The sequence below is a fragment of the Panicum virgatum genome, chromosome 5N (genome assembly GCF_016808335.1).
Source record: "Panicum virgatum strain AP13 chromosome 5N, P.virgatum_v5, whole genome shotgun sequence".
NCBI lineage: Eukaryota > Viridiplantae > Streptophyta > Magnoliopsida > Poales > Poaceae > Panicum > Panicum virgatum.
The window spans coordinates 37,793,297-37,808,705 of record NC_053149.1 but is presented as its reverse complement, the minus strand read 5'-3'; the positions used below and the strand labels follow the sequence as shown (position 1 = coordinate 37,808,705).

The following is a 15,409-nucleotide window of genomic DNA, read 5'->3' as shown; positions in this document are numbered from 1 at the left end:
GAGAGAAGATAGGAGAGTTTGGCTCTCAAGCACCAAGCTGGACACGGAGGCATATGCAAATGATGGGCTATACATATTAATGAATGTGAGGAGAACTAGAAAAGAGAAGATGAAACATGAAATAGATAAATAAGAAATTATTATTGTATAGCCTGGCTTTTACAACTCGGCTAATAGCCAAGTACTTGGCTCTATTATTAAACTTATAATACTGCCCTCATCCTCCCTTTCTTTAGGAACTTAAGAAATTAAACTGGAACTTACACCTCGATTTTCTATTTTCTTCTCTCACATGAAGCAGGCCTATTTATAACTTCGCTTTGCCTTGACGCAAAAACTTCCTGATCGTTTGTACCACCAGTGGGGGAACATGACATGAAACCAAGGGTATATAGTTCACAACAATTTCCACTACTTCCTTTAACTCAAATCAATTCCACATCTCCCATGCCTAATGTAGATGACTCATAAGAAGAGAAAAGGCAGAGAATGAAAGTAAGGTGTAATAAGGACCACAGGTGGTGATGTGGATCGGATCGGAGGCAGCACGAGACCTCTCTGAACAGTCACGCACAGAACTGTGTTCGAGTGCAGTGGCGACTGATAGAGGCCAGTTGAGCACGTTGATATCTTCAATGGAGGCAGCGCGAGCATAGCCACCAAAATATTCCCACGTTCCCGTCCCCGACCCGTCCCCGAAACGGTGTTCCTGGAACGAGGAACGCACATGGACATTCCACATTAATGACTATTAGCGTGAGCGATGTCCGCAAAATTTCCAACCAAAATGATTTTCTAAAGATCTTGTCATAGCGTTTTGGGATGTTGTAAAGATCACCGGGGTGTCCGACTCTAGAGGGGGAGGGGGTGAATAGGGTTGCTAATTGCTTTCTATCCTAGGGCTCAATCTATTTGCATGAGATAAACTTAACACGTCCTACACATGCTAGTTATGACTAAGGTTTATTTATGCTATTCTCTACTTACTCCTAAAAGACTTGCAACCTATAGCCAATCCTAATCAAACTAACTAGGAAAGTAAAGGCACGCAAGATAGAGTAAATGCGGAAACATAATACGGTAAGTAAAGAGGTAAGGGAGAGAATATGCAAACTCCCGTGAAGACACCAAGATACACGATTTAACGTAGTTCGGTTAGGACACCAAGTCCCTCCCTACGTCCACGGCCACTTGTCCAACACGAACAAGTGTGATGCCGAGTCTCTCCGCTTGATCACCGTCTTGCATTCGCCACCAAGGCTCCCGGCAAGCAAAGGCTAAGTGACTCCAAGTCACCAAGACAAGGCCACCGCCACCGTCTCTCTCGAAGCGTCACCCACGGCACCGTCTTCACTGTCGGAGCTTCTCACCAAGAGGGGTCTCCTTCCCCGCACAAAGTGTCGTTGCCTCTCCACACCAAGTCGGAGGGTCACACGACGAGTACACAAGATGCTTGCCGCAGTAAGACTTTCACTCAAGCTAGTTCTCTCAAGAACTAAGCCTAATCAAACACTAAGCACTCTCACAAGTGTGCTTTCGCCTATATGATGTACAATGAAGCTCTAAGGTGGTTGGAGGTGTTCTTCAAGTGTAGCAGGCTTCAGCAACTCTAGCCACCTCAAATGACCCGGTCTTGGGGTATATATAAGCAGCACAAGCAAATATAGCCGTTGGAGAAAAGCTGCCAGAAAAATACTTAACGCCGGTTAATCCGACGCACCTCCAATAGCCATCGTCGGTTCAACCGGTGATACTAAACTGCCCGCCTCAAAAACTAGCCGTTACGTGTACGGGCAATCAACCGATGCTGCGTCGGTTTAACCGGTGAGTGTAGTTGTCCTGTGAACTCTGAAAAACCAACTCTCTGGACAACTGCATCGACGTTCACCAAGACCCCATCGTCGGTTCATCCGGTGTATAGACCTTGCCTCAGCTTCTGGATCCATCGCACCGACGAATTCAACTTCCCTAACGTCGGTTCAACCGGTGAAACCAAAGTTCCTGGTGTGCTCCAAGTCAATGCACCGACGTATGTGATTTTCTCAGCGTCGGTTCAACCGGTGATACTAAAGTATCTCTGTCTTGATTTCTTTGACTTGGATTTCTTCACGGTCTCTTCAATTCTTGTCCTTTGGACCGAAGAGGTTTCAGGGCGCTGCCCTGAGACCCGCGAGGGGCGGCTCCCCCTCGACCCCCGTCCGCTAATCGGTTAGCGGAACCACCGTAGGTGTGGCCCTTCGGGCCTAGCTACGCCTATCTTCTCTTTGTCATCACTTGAATCTAAAAGGCTGAGAATGGTCATCTTAACAATCATATTAGTCCAAGTGTTGTGTTGTCTATATCAATCACCAAAACATTATATTGAAATATGGCATGAGAGGCTATTTTCGCTACAGATGTGTTCGGAAGGACGGCAGCACGCCATGATGTTCTCTAGGTGAACTATAGCCTCTATAGTTACATCATTCGTGATGTCTGCATTCTATGTGTATCTAACACTTCGTTGCTTTCTAGCTATACCGTCAACTATAGAATAACACTGTCTGTAACACAAGGAATTCAATGCTCGTACAAGTGCATATCCTTGGTTGACATGTTCTACTACGACCTGCTCGCCTTCATTCGTTATCCCCCCGTTGAAGAGAATATAAGATGTCATCATCGATGCATCTCTAAAAGACACCTGAGAAATGAAGTGTCAGGGACGTCAAAGACAGCTAGACACCTATGGCTGCAACATGTGCATTATTCAAACGTGATCTGTGGCAAAACATATTGAAATCAAATTATGTCTCTAATGCTAAGTTTGTCGGTCAATGTTGGAAAAAAGAAATTTAAAATAAAACGTATCAAATAATGAGTTTACCAAGTAACAGTAACTAATTGATGATGAATATAATGCTGCTCAAACGATATGATTTCAAATGGATTCGGGTAAAAAAAAGTAACTTGACCATCAATATAGATCTAAAGGATATCTAGATCAAATGCATTTATGTCAATATATAATGGAAGGAATACATTAAATTCTCTTTCAAAATTTGGAATTGCACAATTCAAATTCTGAATTTAAATTGAAGGTTAGGGAGTATGAAGTTTGAATTCTCATTTCGGAATTATAACTCTATCATGCATGGTAACTTTGGTAACAAAATACACACATGTTACTTAAAAATTCCATATGCGTGGTACGTAATAAAGTGAGGCTGACTGGGGAGAGTAAGACTTAAAGTGAACACACGGTGATGTACGTAATGGTTTTAGTATCCTATCTACTTAATGTTCTTGTTTCCAATGCTAATGTCCAATCCAATCTCAGGACCAATCACCACCGTGAGCGAGCGAGATGGGTCTCCATTATTCTCCAACCCTACATCAACAACTCTGCTCCCCAGTATAGTTTCAATGCATGGTTTGTCTTGCCGTCACCTCATCCAGATCTTTTTCATTCAACCGTCAGGAATAAGACAGGGATAGCATTGCACACATGGGCTGCTGTTGACGCTAAAACACGCCGCCACACGAGCACGTCACATGCACCTCGTCGAGGGCTCCTTGCAGCGCCTCCACGAGATCCGGTCAGACCGGTTTTGTATGCCGGTCACACCGGTTTCTCCAGGAAGCCCGACGAATATCCAACGAACGTTCGCCCGGGAGGGACCCCGTCAGGGCAAGCGCACCTTAGGTTGTCCTAGGCTCGGCAGGCCAGCTAGGGAGCCCCCTCACGCCATGGAGACGAGAGAAGAATAGCACATAGGGTTGGAAAAGATTAGGGCAAAGAAAAGGTAAAAAAGATAAAAGTGTTTGATAGATTCGATTGGATACCCTCAATCGGCCGTGACCCTTTATATTTATAGGGAGGGATGGTCTTATCCCATTAGGAGTCGAAACTCTAATTAATTTTATGGTAAAATACAACTCCTAACTCGGTCTGAACTGTCTGGACCAGTCTGACCGCTCCTGTAGACCGATCTGACCGGTCTACCGGGGTGCAAAACTTCCCGAAGCCATATCTATCTCATCCGGAGTCCAAATCGGACGTTCCACATATGCATTTTGATTGTCTCGACGAGATATACGCAATGGTGAAGTCCATTTTACATTTTTGAGAACTTTAACTAGACCGGTCTGACCGGTTAAGCAAAGAGGTCTGACCGGTCTACCTCGATCTGCCATTTTTTAGTGTGAACATATGCCCCCGATTTTATGGCAAAGCTTGCGTGCCATAAAACACTCCCATTGGTTATAACTGCTCAAGGATGATGACTAACAATGCATCGGCCATATATTATCTCTAAGCATGCTAAAATAGCCAAAATAAGAGAATTAGAAAATGTAGCAATTTCTAGCCTAGGATGAACAAATTATTTCGGCTTTGTATTGTTTAGCATGTTTAATAATAGAAATCTTGACACGGCCAATGCAACCGATTATTCAAATCTTGGCCTCTTGGTAAGGCATAAGTATGAGATTGATAGACATAATATGGCAATCAAGGATTATACCAAAACCATGGATTATAATTGGATATACCTGAACACGCGTTCCATGGCACATGCATCGATGAAATAAATGATGAAGACCAATACGGTGACCGTTGATGCTTTTTTGATCTTGATGGCGAAGAATTCCTTTTCTGTTTGCTTTCCAATTGATTGCTTTCTTTTTGTTCAGACATCTTCTTGTATTTATCCAGAAGCTCCTCAAAGGTCGGCTTGGTCCTATTTTTTGCACCACCAGACTTTCTAGGTTCAGACCGGTCTGACCGGTCTGACGAACCGGTCAGACCGGTCCTGTCAGAACCGATATGGGTGCTCTTATCTTGCCCCCAGCGGAACTTGAATATTGTTCGACTATATTGTTTGAACCATGATCATCATGGAGCACAATTTCATCAATTGAGTTAACCAATTGCTCTTCAACAACCGGCTTTTCTTTATCTAGTGTCAAATCTGAATTTTCATTAAACCTACCATCCATTTTGACACGGTAGACTTGTTTGATCACCTTATGCTTATTTTTCTGCATAGACCGATCTCTTTGATGAAAACGGTCATGATTTCTAAGTGATGATTCATTAATCACCGGCTCTCTATAAGTAACATGATTTTGACTAAAATAACTATGAGAAGCCGGCATCCAAGGATTATAAGGCCATGTTGGACAAGAATAAGGCATGTAAAAATAAGGTCCACATGGCATAAGCATAGGTGATTCATGTGAGGAAAACGGCATTGATGAAGTAGGAAAATTATTCCATTGCCGATTTCTATTATGGAACTGGCATTTTGGAGATGATCTTGGTTGTTTGGATTTATTTGGCCGACTAGCATCTTTTTGTATTGGAAGTTTAGCTGGAAACTCTCCAATGGGCTTCGGCTTTGACTTTTGATGCTTACTATGACCTTTGGCTTGAACGGTCTTCCAAACACCGATCTCAGGTTTCTTCAGCTTAACCATCCTCGGTTTTGACATATTTTGCAAAACCTTAGATGAGGCGGTCAGACCGGTTGAGGCACAACCGGCACCTTTGCCTTTGTTTTGTTGCCCCCCGAGTGTTGAAGTACTAGATTTAGTTGTGCTCTTGCTTGGGGAATTCGGTTCGATAAATTCGGCTTGAGACGGCCGAATTGTATCTTGACCAACAACATCGCAAGTTGGCAAATCATTGCAAGGATTATTAGTCGGCTTTTCAACAACCGACTTTTCAGGAACAGAAATTGGATCTACACTCTTCTTTTTATTAATCAGCTCATCCACAAAACTAAGCAAATCAGTTATGAACTTAGCCGTGGACTTACAGTGCTTTGGTAGATCGAACATCCTCAACTCGTCGATGACAAACATCTTCATCATGATGACGCCTTGTTCCGTTACCCGATAACAGTGAGTATGCAAATGTATGTCGATGTCCTTGCATAGATCTTCAGGCAATCCTTCTAGTGTCATCATATTGCTGGAGTTTGATAGATCGGCCATGATAGCTAGATTCTCGTTCCCCAGCGGAGTCGCCAAAAAATGTGTTGATAAAAGTGTTTAATAGATTCGATTGGATACCCTCAATCGGCCGTGACCCTTTATATTTATAGGGAGAGATGGTCTTATCCCATTAGGAGTCGAAATCTTAATTAATTTCGTGCTAAAATATAACTCCTAACTCGGTCTGGACTGTTCGGACCGGTCTGACCGCTCCTGTAGACCGATCTGACCGGTCTGCCGGGGTGCAGAACTTCTCGAAGCCATATCTCTCTCATCCGAAGTCCAAATCGGACGTTCAACATATACATTTTGATCGTCTCGACGAGATATACGACATGGTGAAGTTCATTTTGCATTTTGAGAACTTTAATTAGACCGGTCTGACCGATTAAGCAAGGAGGTCTGACCGGTCTACCTCGATCTGCCATTTTTAAGTGTGAACAGCTGGGCGGTGAATAATTCGATGGAATGGATCGGAGCAGTCGAAATCAAGCTCCAAGAAGCGGTGGTGGCAGCGCGCTGGGGCTTTGAGCTTTAAAATTATAGGAGTGGGCGCGGAGGGATCGATTGGCTATAGCTAGCTCGAGATCAGAAACGATCAATAATAATGGGGGGCCGAACCATGGCCGTCCTTCCGACAGGCGCAGCGGAAAGATTTGATTCCCCTTGACACGTACGCGCAGCATGGTGACATGCCGAGATGCCAATTGGCCTGCACCGGCCGGCGAACGGGCCGGGCGTGCTATCTAGACCAGAACTGCACAGGCAGGCAGGAGCTAGGCCCATCGCTCACATGGAAATTGAAGGATCCTTTCTCCATGCGCCATCGTCGTCGTGGTGGAATAATGTCGGCGGGCTTTATTTTTCTCTGTGGTGCTAGCTGTTGCTAATGCATTATCCCGCTATATATCTTGACCGTCTGATCGGTCGACAGCACAATGATCAGAACTGATGCAATATACCTGAAGATGTGATGTGTTATGCAGGCTTAGATAAATATTTGATCAGAGTAGGCCGCTTTGATTTTCGTTGTTCATAACATTATTGCTCACCCAGTCACCCAGGTTCGAGTACGTGACTCAGCGGGTACAAGATGTCTGTGGTGAATTCATCAATCTTTGTTATTACTCTCCAGGTATGCCAGCCGGTCCATTAGAGAGAAACACATGGTTGTCGTAAATAACAGGGAGAATTTAGTAATTCAAGACAGACATGTAAAGTGACATGAATAATATATACTACACTTACACAGTGGCAATATATAGTCACATATATACATAGGTGAAGGAGAAGATACGATCGAATCGCGCGCGTAGATGCACGAGGGATTTGTGTGGACATTACATCATGGAAGGGGGCATCTACCTTGGGGATGGGCCTCTGCATGATTGTGGGTAGCTATACAGCTGAGAGAATATGCAACCCCCACATAAGACCTGCCTTGCATAGTCTAGTCTTCCTAGCTAGCTTTTTCCCTCATTACAACATTTTGACACTGCGCAATAGCCAATAGCGATCGGATCAGCTAGCTCGGAGAGCAGCTAGCAGGCCCTTTCACGATCGGAATCACGTAAAGCCCCCGTCCCTTTTTTTTTTGTTGGGAGGGGGGCATCTCTCGTCTCAGGATCAGGGTTAACCAAACCAGTGAGAACCGTTCCGGTTTGACCGGTTACCGGTCAAACCGATCCGGCCCGGTTTCGGTTTGAGCCGGTACCAAACCGGTCCAAATTCAAAATTCAAATTTGAATTCAAAAAAATGAAAAATTCTCAAAAAATTCCTAAAAATACTTCAAGGTGTGACGAATCTAATGGTGTCAAATTTTCTCAAAAATTCGTCCATTTAGTATAGTTTGCGGGCATATGAAGTTAAATCAAAAAAAAGAAAAAATGGGCCGGCCCATTAAGGCCCACCGCATATGGCGACCGGTAAACCAGTCAAACCGGCCAGTAAACCGGTCAAACCGACCGATAAACCGGTCAAACCGGGAAACCACTTTTAAACTGTTGGATTTTTTAGTTAAAACACCGGTAACCGGTCAGACCGGACCGGTCAAACCGGTCGGTATACCGGTCGGAACCGGTTACACATGTGCTTTTGAATTTGGATTTGAATTCCACCAGTTTCCGGTCAAACCGGTCCGGTAAACCGCTACCGAAGGTCGGCGGTTTGACCGGACCGGTCGGTTTTGTAAACCCTGCTCAGGATCAGGGCATCACATGTATACTGCATACCACATGTCCACATGTGTACCGTTATACGACATCTCTGTCGGCCCTGGTCTACACATATAATTGTACTGGCCATAGCTAGCTGCATGCATGCCCTCAGAAATAACGCCGGCATTGGGTACATTATTGTGTGTGTGTGTGTAGTAGAGTCGATTATTTGACAAGGATTTGTTTGTCATACACTGATAATTTAGAGAAAAATAGTGTAGCCGTTGAGATCGAAATGGTGAGCAACTCATGCACTTTAACAAGAAATAATATGCACTACATATGTTGGTGTGACGATATAAAAAAGATATTCACGTGCTACACATAATCCATCATCAAGAGACGATGATGCTACTAGGATTTGTTTATTTGTTTGCCTTCTAGATTATATAATCTAGCTTATGATCCAAATACATAACCCTGACCAGTCTGGAACATCAAAATAATCTGAAATACGATACTCCTGGGCAGTTTATCTCAGGTTATCTTGGTGACCATATGCTAGATTGCTAGTTGATGCAGAAAAGATACATCTTTGGGATATTTATATAATTAGCTCTCCCAGTGCATGTTTTACATGTGTCACTCAGCAATTAGTTAGTTGACCACCGCATGCTCCACACATTGCGCGCGCACGCGTACATCAGAGCAAGTATTATGATGGGAGGATAGCCGGCACATATCTACGTGGAGGAGAGAGAAACGAAGAGAGAGAAGCGAACCGGCGTATGGCAAGACGCCTGCAGGGGTGGGCGAAAACGCGCTGTGCGCGATGCAATTGGGTGGCCAAGAATCTTTGCGTTGTAGACAGCGGGACCCGCTCCTCTGGCGTATGCCTCGTCGCCCGCAACTGGCGAGGAGCGGACGTGACTATTAAACATGCTCTCAGTATCTGTCTATACATTAATGCCGCATGACACTGGTAATAACAAAGTTATTGGGATATAGGTTGATTGCACACATGGGGGGGAACCTTTTTGGTCATTGATATATTTATTACATGGTTAGCCCCGGTCCCACTGATAAACAAGAAAAACAATAAGGTCTCCGGAGCGTATCTCACTTTTGAACGATGATGATGAATATTTTACTTAATCGTGATATAAAAGATAACTACTCGCGTATGGGCTGACGTACTAGCTAGCTAGAAAATGGGAACAGAATTTGAGAAATTATATGTCCTAATAATGGCTAGGGTATTTGACCTACTACATTACGCCGGCCGCGCCACCTCCTCATCACTGGACCTCGTTGTGGTGCCGCCTTCCCAGTTTGCATTGCTATTCGTCGCCCCACAGTTTGCATTGTTATTCGTCGCGTATTGTATTCTTGCTGGCCTTGCAGTGTGGAACCCATTCACATCGCTTCTCTTCCTCTTCCCTTTAACTAATCTAGTTCAAAGTATGTACGATATGATCTTGCTTTTTTTTCAGTTCACAAGGTGACGCACACATCACATTCATGTGCACCCCTGAGTATGCATGCCCCTGTCATATTTCGACAATATTCCTCTAAAAATACTAGCGTCTGTATGTAAACCTGGGAACCAGGGTTATTAAAATAGTACAAGATGAAGTTCCCCATTTGCTTGCTTCGTTCTCACACTGCAGTACAACTCAAACATTCACCATGCACGCACTCTCACCCCTATGAATATACATACGAAAACCCTACCCCTATGAGTATCTTCGAAGACTGAGCCTACAAATCTTCGAGATTGATGAAGTCAACGCAGTCGCCTCGCTGTCGATGGAAACGTCGCCTATTACTAAAAGCACAACGCCATTAAAACGTAGAATGTTGGCTCTCACGGGGAGTCGAATCTAGGACTTGAGGTGCTACCGAGGCTCTTGATTTATAGCAAAAATATTATGCTAATTTAATTTAACCTCAGCCATGCATGTATATAAGTTTGGTACTAGCTAGAGGCAGAAATAAATCAGAGAACACCTAGAAATATGAAATTGATAGTCGCAGGCAAGTTTCTGAAATGGAAGGAACACCTACAGAGAGTTGCTTTCTTAAAAATTAGTACTTCATAATATAAATTAATTGAGGAAATTAATAGCATCAACATCAGCCATTCTAATACATTCTAATACCGTAAAGATATGTTAAATGGTTGAGTCTCATTTTAGCAGCATTTCTTATGCCTTCTTTGATTTATATATATATATATATATATGTCATGACCTCACAACTTTTCTTTAGATAAGTAAATCGTGGAAATCAGAATTTTTAATTCTAGTGTGGGTGGTGGAGTTGTGCCTTGTTACGCTTAAGTTACAAAGATGAAATATCTAAAAAGAATGAAAATCTGTTGAAACCATTAGATGAGTAGATGACGACCCAAAATTTTCATGCGAATATAGAGCCAACAAAAATTTGGTGAAACTGATAGATGACCAGACTATATCCTAGTAAAAACATATATCTTCTAATAATAATTACACTCAAAAAGTTTTCATGCAAAACTTCATAGACAAAACAAAGAAAAAGGATTTTGGCAGTGTACTCTTGTGAAAGTACTAAACATGAACGCCGAGCAAATGCGCACCACTCAAAAGTCAAAAAATGTGATCAGTACCCATGGCGACATGGATGGATGCTTTGGCATATATCGATCTCAGACGCTAGCAGAGGGGGCACGCATTGCCTGATGAAGTTGGGAACTGGAGGAGGCAGGTGGCATTTGGTTCCTACCTCATCACGCCCCAGCTCGACCTCGATCTCCTGCATGCCGAGTATAGGTCCCCATCAATCCTGGAGATTCCACAGTGTAACAGTATAACTGAAAAGCGATGCATGATGAGCCAGACAGACAGAGAGCGGAGAGCGCACACTCAGCTCAGCTCACACAGCACATCATGCGGCAGCTCTAGCTAACTAGCTAGGTAGCTTCCTTGGGCCCCCCTACCAACTTTGCCTCGCCTCCTACCAAGCTGCACCAAACCCTATATAAAAGCCCGCGCGCGCCTCCTCCCTCTTCAACCCAAGCAACAACGAGCCGTCCATCCACTCGCCCAGATCAAGCGAGCTGCGAGAAGCTCAGCTAGCTGCCTAGCTCAGCAGTAGCAGCATTCCAGCAGCTCCGGCTAGCTCGACCGCTCGCTCCCGATCGGCATCGATCGATCGACGCATATATAGGTAGCTAGATACAATACAACTAGCTGCTAGATTGTCGCCAGACAATTCAACAAAGAGAAGATCGAGTAGCTAGCAGCTGCTAGGAAGATATATACAAGCTTTCTTTGGTCGGAACAGAGAAGAGAAAAGCAAATGGAGAAGATGAAATACGGCGACTGGAGCTGCCGGTCGTGCCAGTACGTCAACTTCTGCAAGCGCGACGCGTGCCAGCGCTGCGGCGAGGCCAAGCTGGGCGGCGAGCGGACGGACTACGCCGCGCTGGGCGGCGACTGGGACGTCAAGCCCGGCGACTGGTACTGCTGCCGCTGCGGCGTCCACAACTACGCCTCCCGCGGGAGCTGCTTCAAGTGCTCCGCCGCCAAGAACGAGGCGGCCGCCGCCGTCGCCCAGGGGTGGGGGTTCACCGTCGCCGGCCAGGCCGGGATGAAGCCCGGCGACTGGATCTGCCCAAGGTGACGCCTCGATCTTAGCTTGGTCTTATATATATTATAACCAAATATACTTTAGACGGCAATCGTCCATGGTTCTTGCTAATCCCCTGGTGCTCAGCCAGAATGCAGCCTATCTGCACGCATGCATGATGCATGCAGCAGCACTAGCTTGCAGTTTAACTAGTGGGGTCACTTAATTAACTACTTAAGTATTCTAGCAAGTATACCTTTAATTTGGCAAGGAACAAATAGTGAACAACACACGCATGCATGAAACCCCCTGCTTTGCACAAATATTAAATGAAGATCGTATCGATCAGGATGAGATCGAGGGGGAAAAAAGATTACATTCATTATTGAGCCCTTTTCTGTTAAAAAATTTGCAACTCAAGTCCCCTGGAATATTAATATTCTGCCCAGAAGAATGCTGAGCTGCCAAACGGAATTTCCTGTCGTGTGGGCTCTGCATTCCTTCTGGACTAGCAGTTGCTCAAGTGTCCGTGTCTACTATCCTTTTACTTGCTGAAAGCTAATGCTGCTTCGTGTTTGATTTCGTCTCTGCAGACTAGGTTGCAACGTGCAGAACTACGCCAACCGAACCGAGTGCTTCAGGTGCAATATGCCCAGATCATACAACGGTAAGCACACTATAGCACTCCCTTGTGCTGGCCTGTCAATACAACTGATGACGACATTACACACATGACAGTGACAGACTGCCCTAGTGCTCCCAACTAATGCAATCTTCTCTTCTTTTGTTCCTTGCCTTTTACAGGTTGATCAGGCAACTACACAACAGAGAAAAAACAGAAAACAAAAAAAAATTGTACGAGATTGAAGAGCAATTGGTGATCGTCAACGATCGCCGCATCACGAGGACATTTATCCTTTCTTTTTTTTTCTTTTGAATGAGTATAAGTGACCCTCGACAACCCCCAGGAGGGTTAGTCATTTGGAAGAGCAGCAACTGAAGCTAAAAAGGAGAGGAGGATATGTGAGAGTAATTAGAAAAAGGAGTGTGACTGATGCCAACAGTCAGTAGTCTTCTTTGTCCCGTCCTTTTTTCCAATAAAAGCTGAGGTTAAAGAAAGGAAGAAAAAAATGCGAGTTCCCTTGATCGATCTGTCCCCCAACTTTTTCACTCAACCCTTTTTACAGTTAATAACAAGTTCCTACGCAACTTTTGACTCCACTTTGCATGCTGCACTTAACAAAAAGGAATCCCAACGAACTGAATGGAGCATGACATGGATGATTCCCAATCTCCTGACTGTTTACCGCGATTCCAATGGCAGCCAGTGTAAACAAAAAGATATTTAGAGCAACTCCAGTGGAGTGACTAAATTTTAGTGACTAAAACTCATTTTAGTCACCCACTTTTCAAGTTTAGTCACCTAAAATATAGTCTCTACTCCAGCAGCACCGACTAAATAGATTAAAAAATAGTGGACTTTACTTTTGATAGCCTAAGTAGAGAGTTACCAAATTGACGGAGTGAGAGAGGAAATTTAGTCACCCCCTCGTTTTAGTCACCCAAGTAAAAACCCTGCTGGAGATGGAAATTTGAGCAGAATGACTAAAATGTGGGTTTAGTCACCCAAATAGAAACCCTGCTGGAGTTGCTCTTATATCCATAAACACACAGATGCGTTGCTTCGCCGCTAATCGGTTTATAGCATATGCAAAAGCCGAATGCTGCATTCTATTAACGGCCACAACCACAAGCGAATGTTTCCATGGTCTAATCCGGTGCAGGACGTGACCACGACGTCTTCCTCGCGGGGCCATCGGTCTCTTCTTGCATTGCATGTAGTTGTACTAGAGCCATAGCCGGATAAGATTCCAGGGGACAATCATGGCCTTGCTTTAACCACCAAAGCGAGCAGAGAGAGAGAGAGATGCAGCGAATGGTGTTGCCACTTTGGGCTTCGATCACAACCCCCTAGCTGCTGAGAGGCTAAGGCTGTGTTACGAAAGCTCTTTATTTGATCTCATCAAAGCAGCTATCAAGACCATGGTAACAGCCATAGTTAAGGATATAAATTGAGTTTATTGTTATGCTATGAATCAGTTTTATGGCTGCCATTAGAAAGAGAAACTGATGTTCTAAATGCCTAGTCTTAACTAGGTTGTAATCTCCCTATATAAATGGACCTTGAGATCAACGAGAAAATTTGCTCCATTCACTACATTCTTGTCCCTACAATTTTCATTCTCTAACACGTTATCAGCACTGGCCCTAGCCAATTGAGTAGAAGAAGACGACAAGAACTCCGACGAACAAAGAGTAAGATGCCGAAGCACTCACCAAATTCGCTCGAACTTCGACGTCAACTTCGTCAGCTGCTCCTGGATGGCCTCCGTCATCCACTGCACCACCGTCGTCATGGAGGACGGCGTGACGGGGTAGCGGCGCATCAGCACACGCCTAGGCGCGGAGGCCGAATAGCCCGGCGGCACCTCTGTGCGCGCCGGTGGCGCGGCGATGGCGGCCCGGCGCGGCACCTCTGTGCGCACCGGCGGCGGCCAAGCAGCCCTGCGGCTGCGGCTGCATGGCGCGGTAGCAGCGGGCAAAACGCGCGGCGGCGGCGGCGCCTAGGCACGCAACGGTGGCAGGGAGAGGGGGTTACCCCCCAACCCTAGCCCGAGCCTGGCCTTAAGGCCGGCGGCTGCTGGGCCGGCCTGACCGGCCCAAAAAGCCCGCGCCGCTCAACTCGCCCCACCAGCCCCCCCCCCCCCCGACCCAAAGCGGCGGTGGGCCGAAAACGAGATTGTCTCGGCCCGCCGCCCAATAATATTTACTATTTTCAATATTTACATTTCAGCAAGGATTTAAATTCAAGTATTTGTAATTCGAACAATTTAAATTCCGCAAATAGCCCTTAGGTTTTAACAGATCTATAAAGTACTATATTTACCCCATGTAAATATAATTATGATGCACAATATTTACCTCATGTAAATGAATATTTTTGTGACCACATGTCAACAGAAGTTGTATCATAATATGTACTATAGATGAGTTTACCACAGTAAATTCATACATTCGAGTTCCTATTTCTATAGGAATTTCAGTTACATGGTTCAAAGAGTTTGCCCACGGCAATTCCCAATAACAAGTAATCAAGGTGTTGAGTATATTGTTCAAAGTATTGTCATCAGACATCCCCATTAACAATATATTCCACTTCATTTATTTTTTATGCAATTTATTTTGTATGCAATTTATTTTCCATAAAATTTATTTTTGCATTTCTATAATTAAGCGCATTTACTTATTCTTTAAGTTTTCAAGTGCTTAATTTATTCTATGCAATTGACATTTATGTTTTCAATTAAGCACATTTACTTATATTTTAAATTCCTAGTGCTTAAATTATTTCATGCAAATGTTTTACGTGATTACCTCTTCATTGTGTATAATGTTATGAAACTTTGCATATTGGCCAACCACAAGGTAGTATCATAGTACTACTGCGAGATCTATACTATGTCACACATAGTGATTATCTTCAACGTGCGTATCCAATATCAAATTTTAGAATAAAGGACCTTCACCTTCATGGTGATAACTTTTGTTCATTACAAAATTGGTCATACACGCATGGTGTACCACAATACCACTATAGGATTTC

The 15,409-nt window shown here is 44.4% G+C and overlaps 1 protein-coding gene across 1 annotated transcript; it reads left to right on the top strand.

The window, feature by feature from the left end:
• Positions 1 to 11,079: 11,079 nt before the first annotated feature.
• Positions 11,080 to 12,891, top strand: LOC120676868 (zinc finger Ran-binding domain-containing protein 2-like). The gene is made up of 3 exons (XM_039958198.1): positions 11,080 to 11,795; positions 12,339 to 12,412; positions 12,550 to 12,891. Exons 1-3 carry the CDS (start codon positions 11,476 to 11,478, stop codon positions 12,552 to 12,554), a joined length of 399 nt encoding a protein of 132 aa, XP_039814132.1. The 5' UTR covers positions 11,080 to 11,475; the 3' UTR covers positions 12,555 to 12,891.
• Positions 12,892 to 15,409: the final 2,518 nt, after the last annotated feature.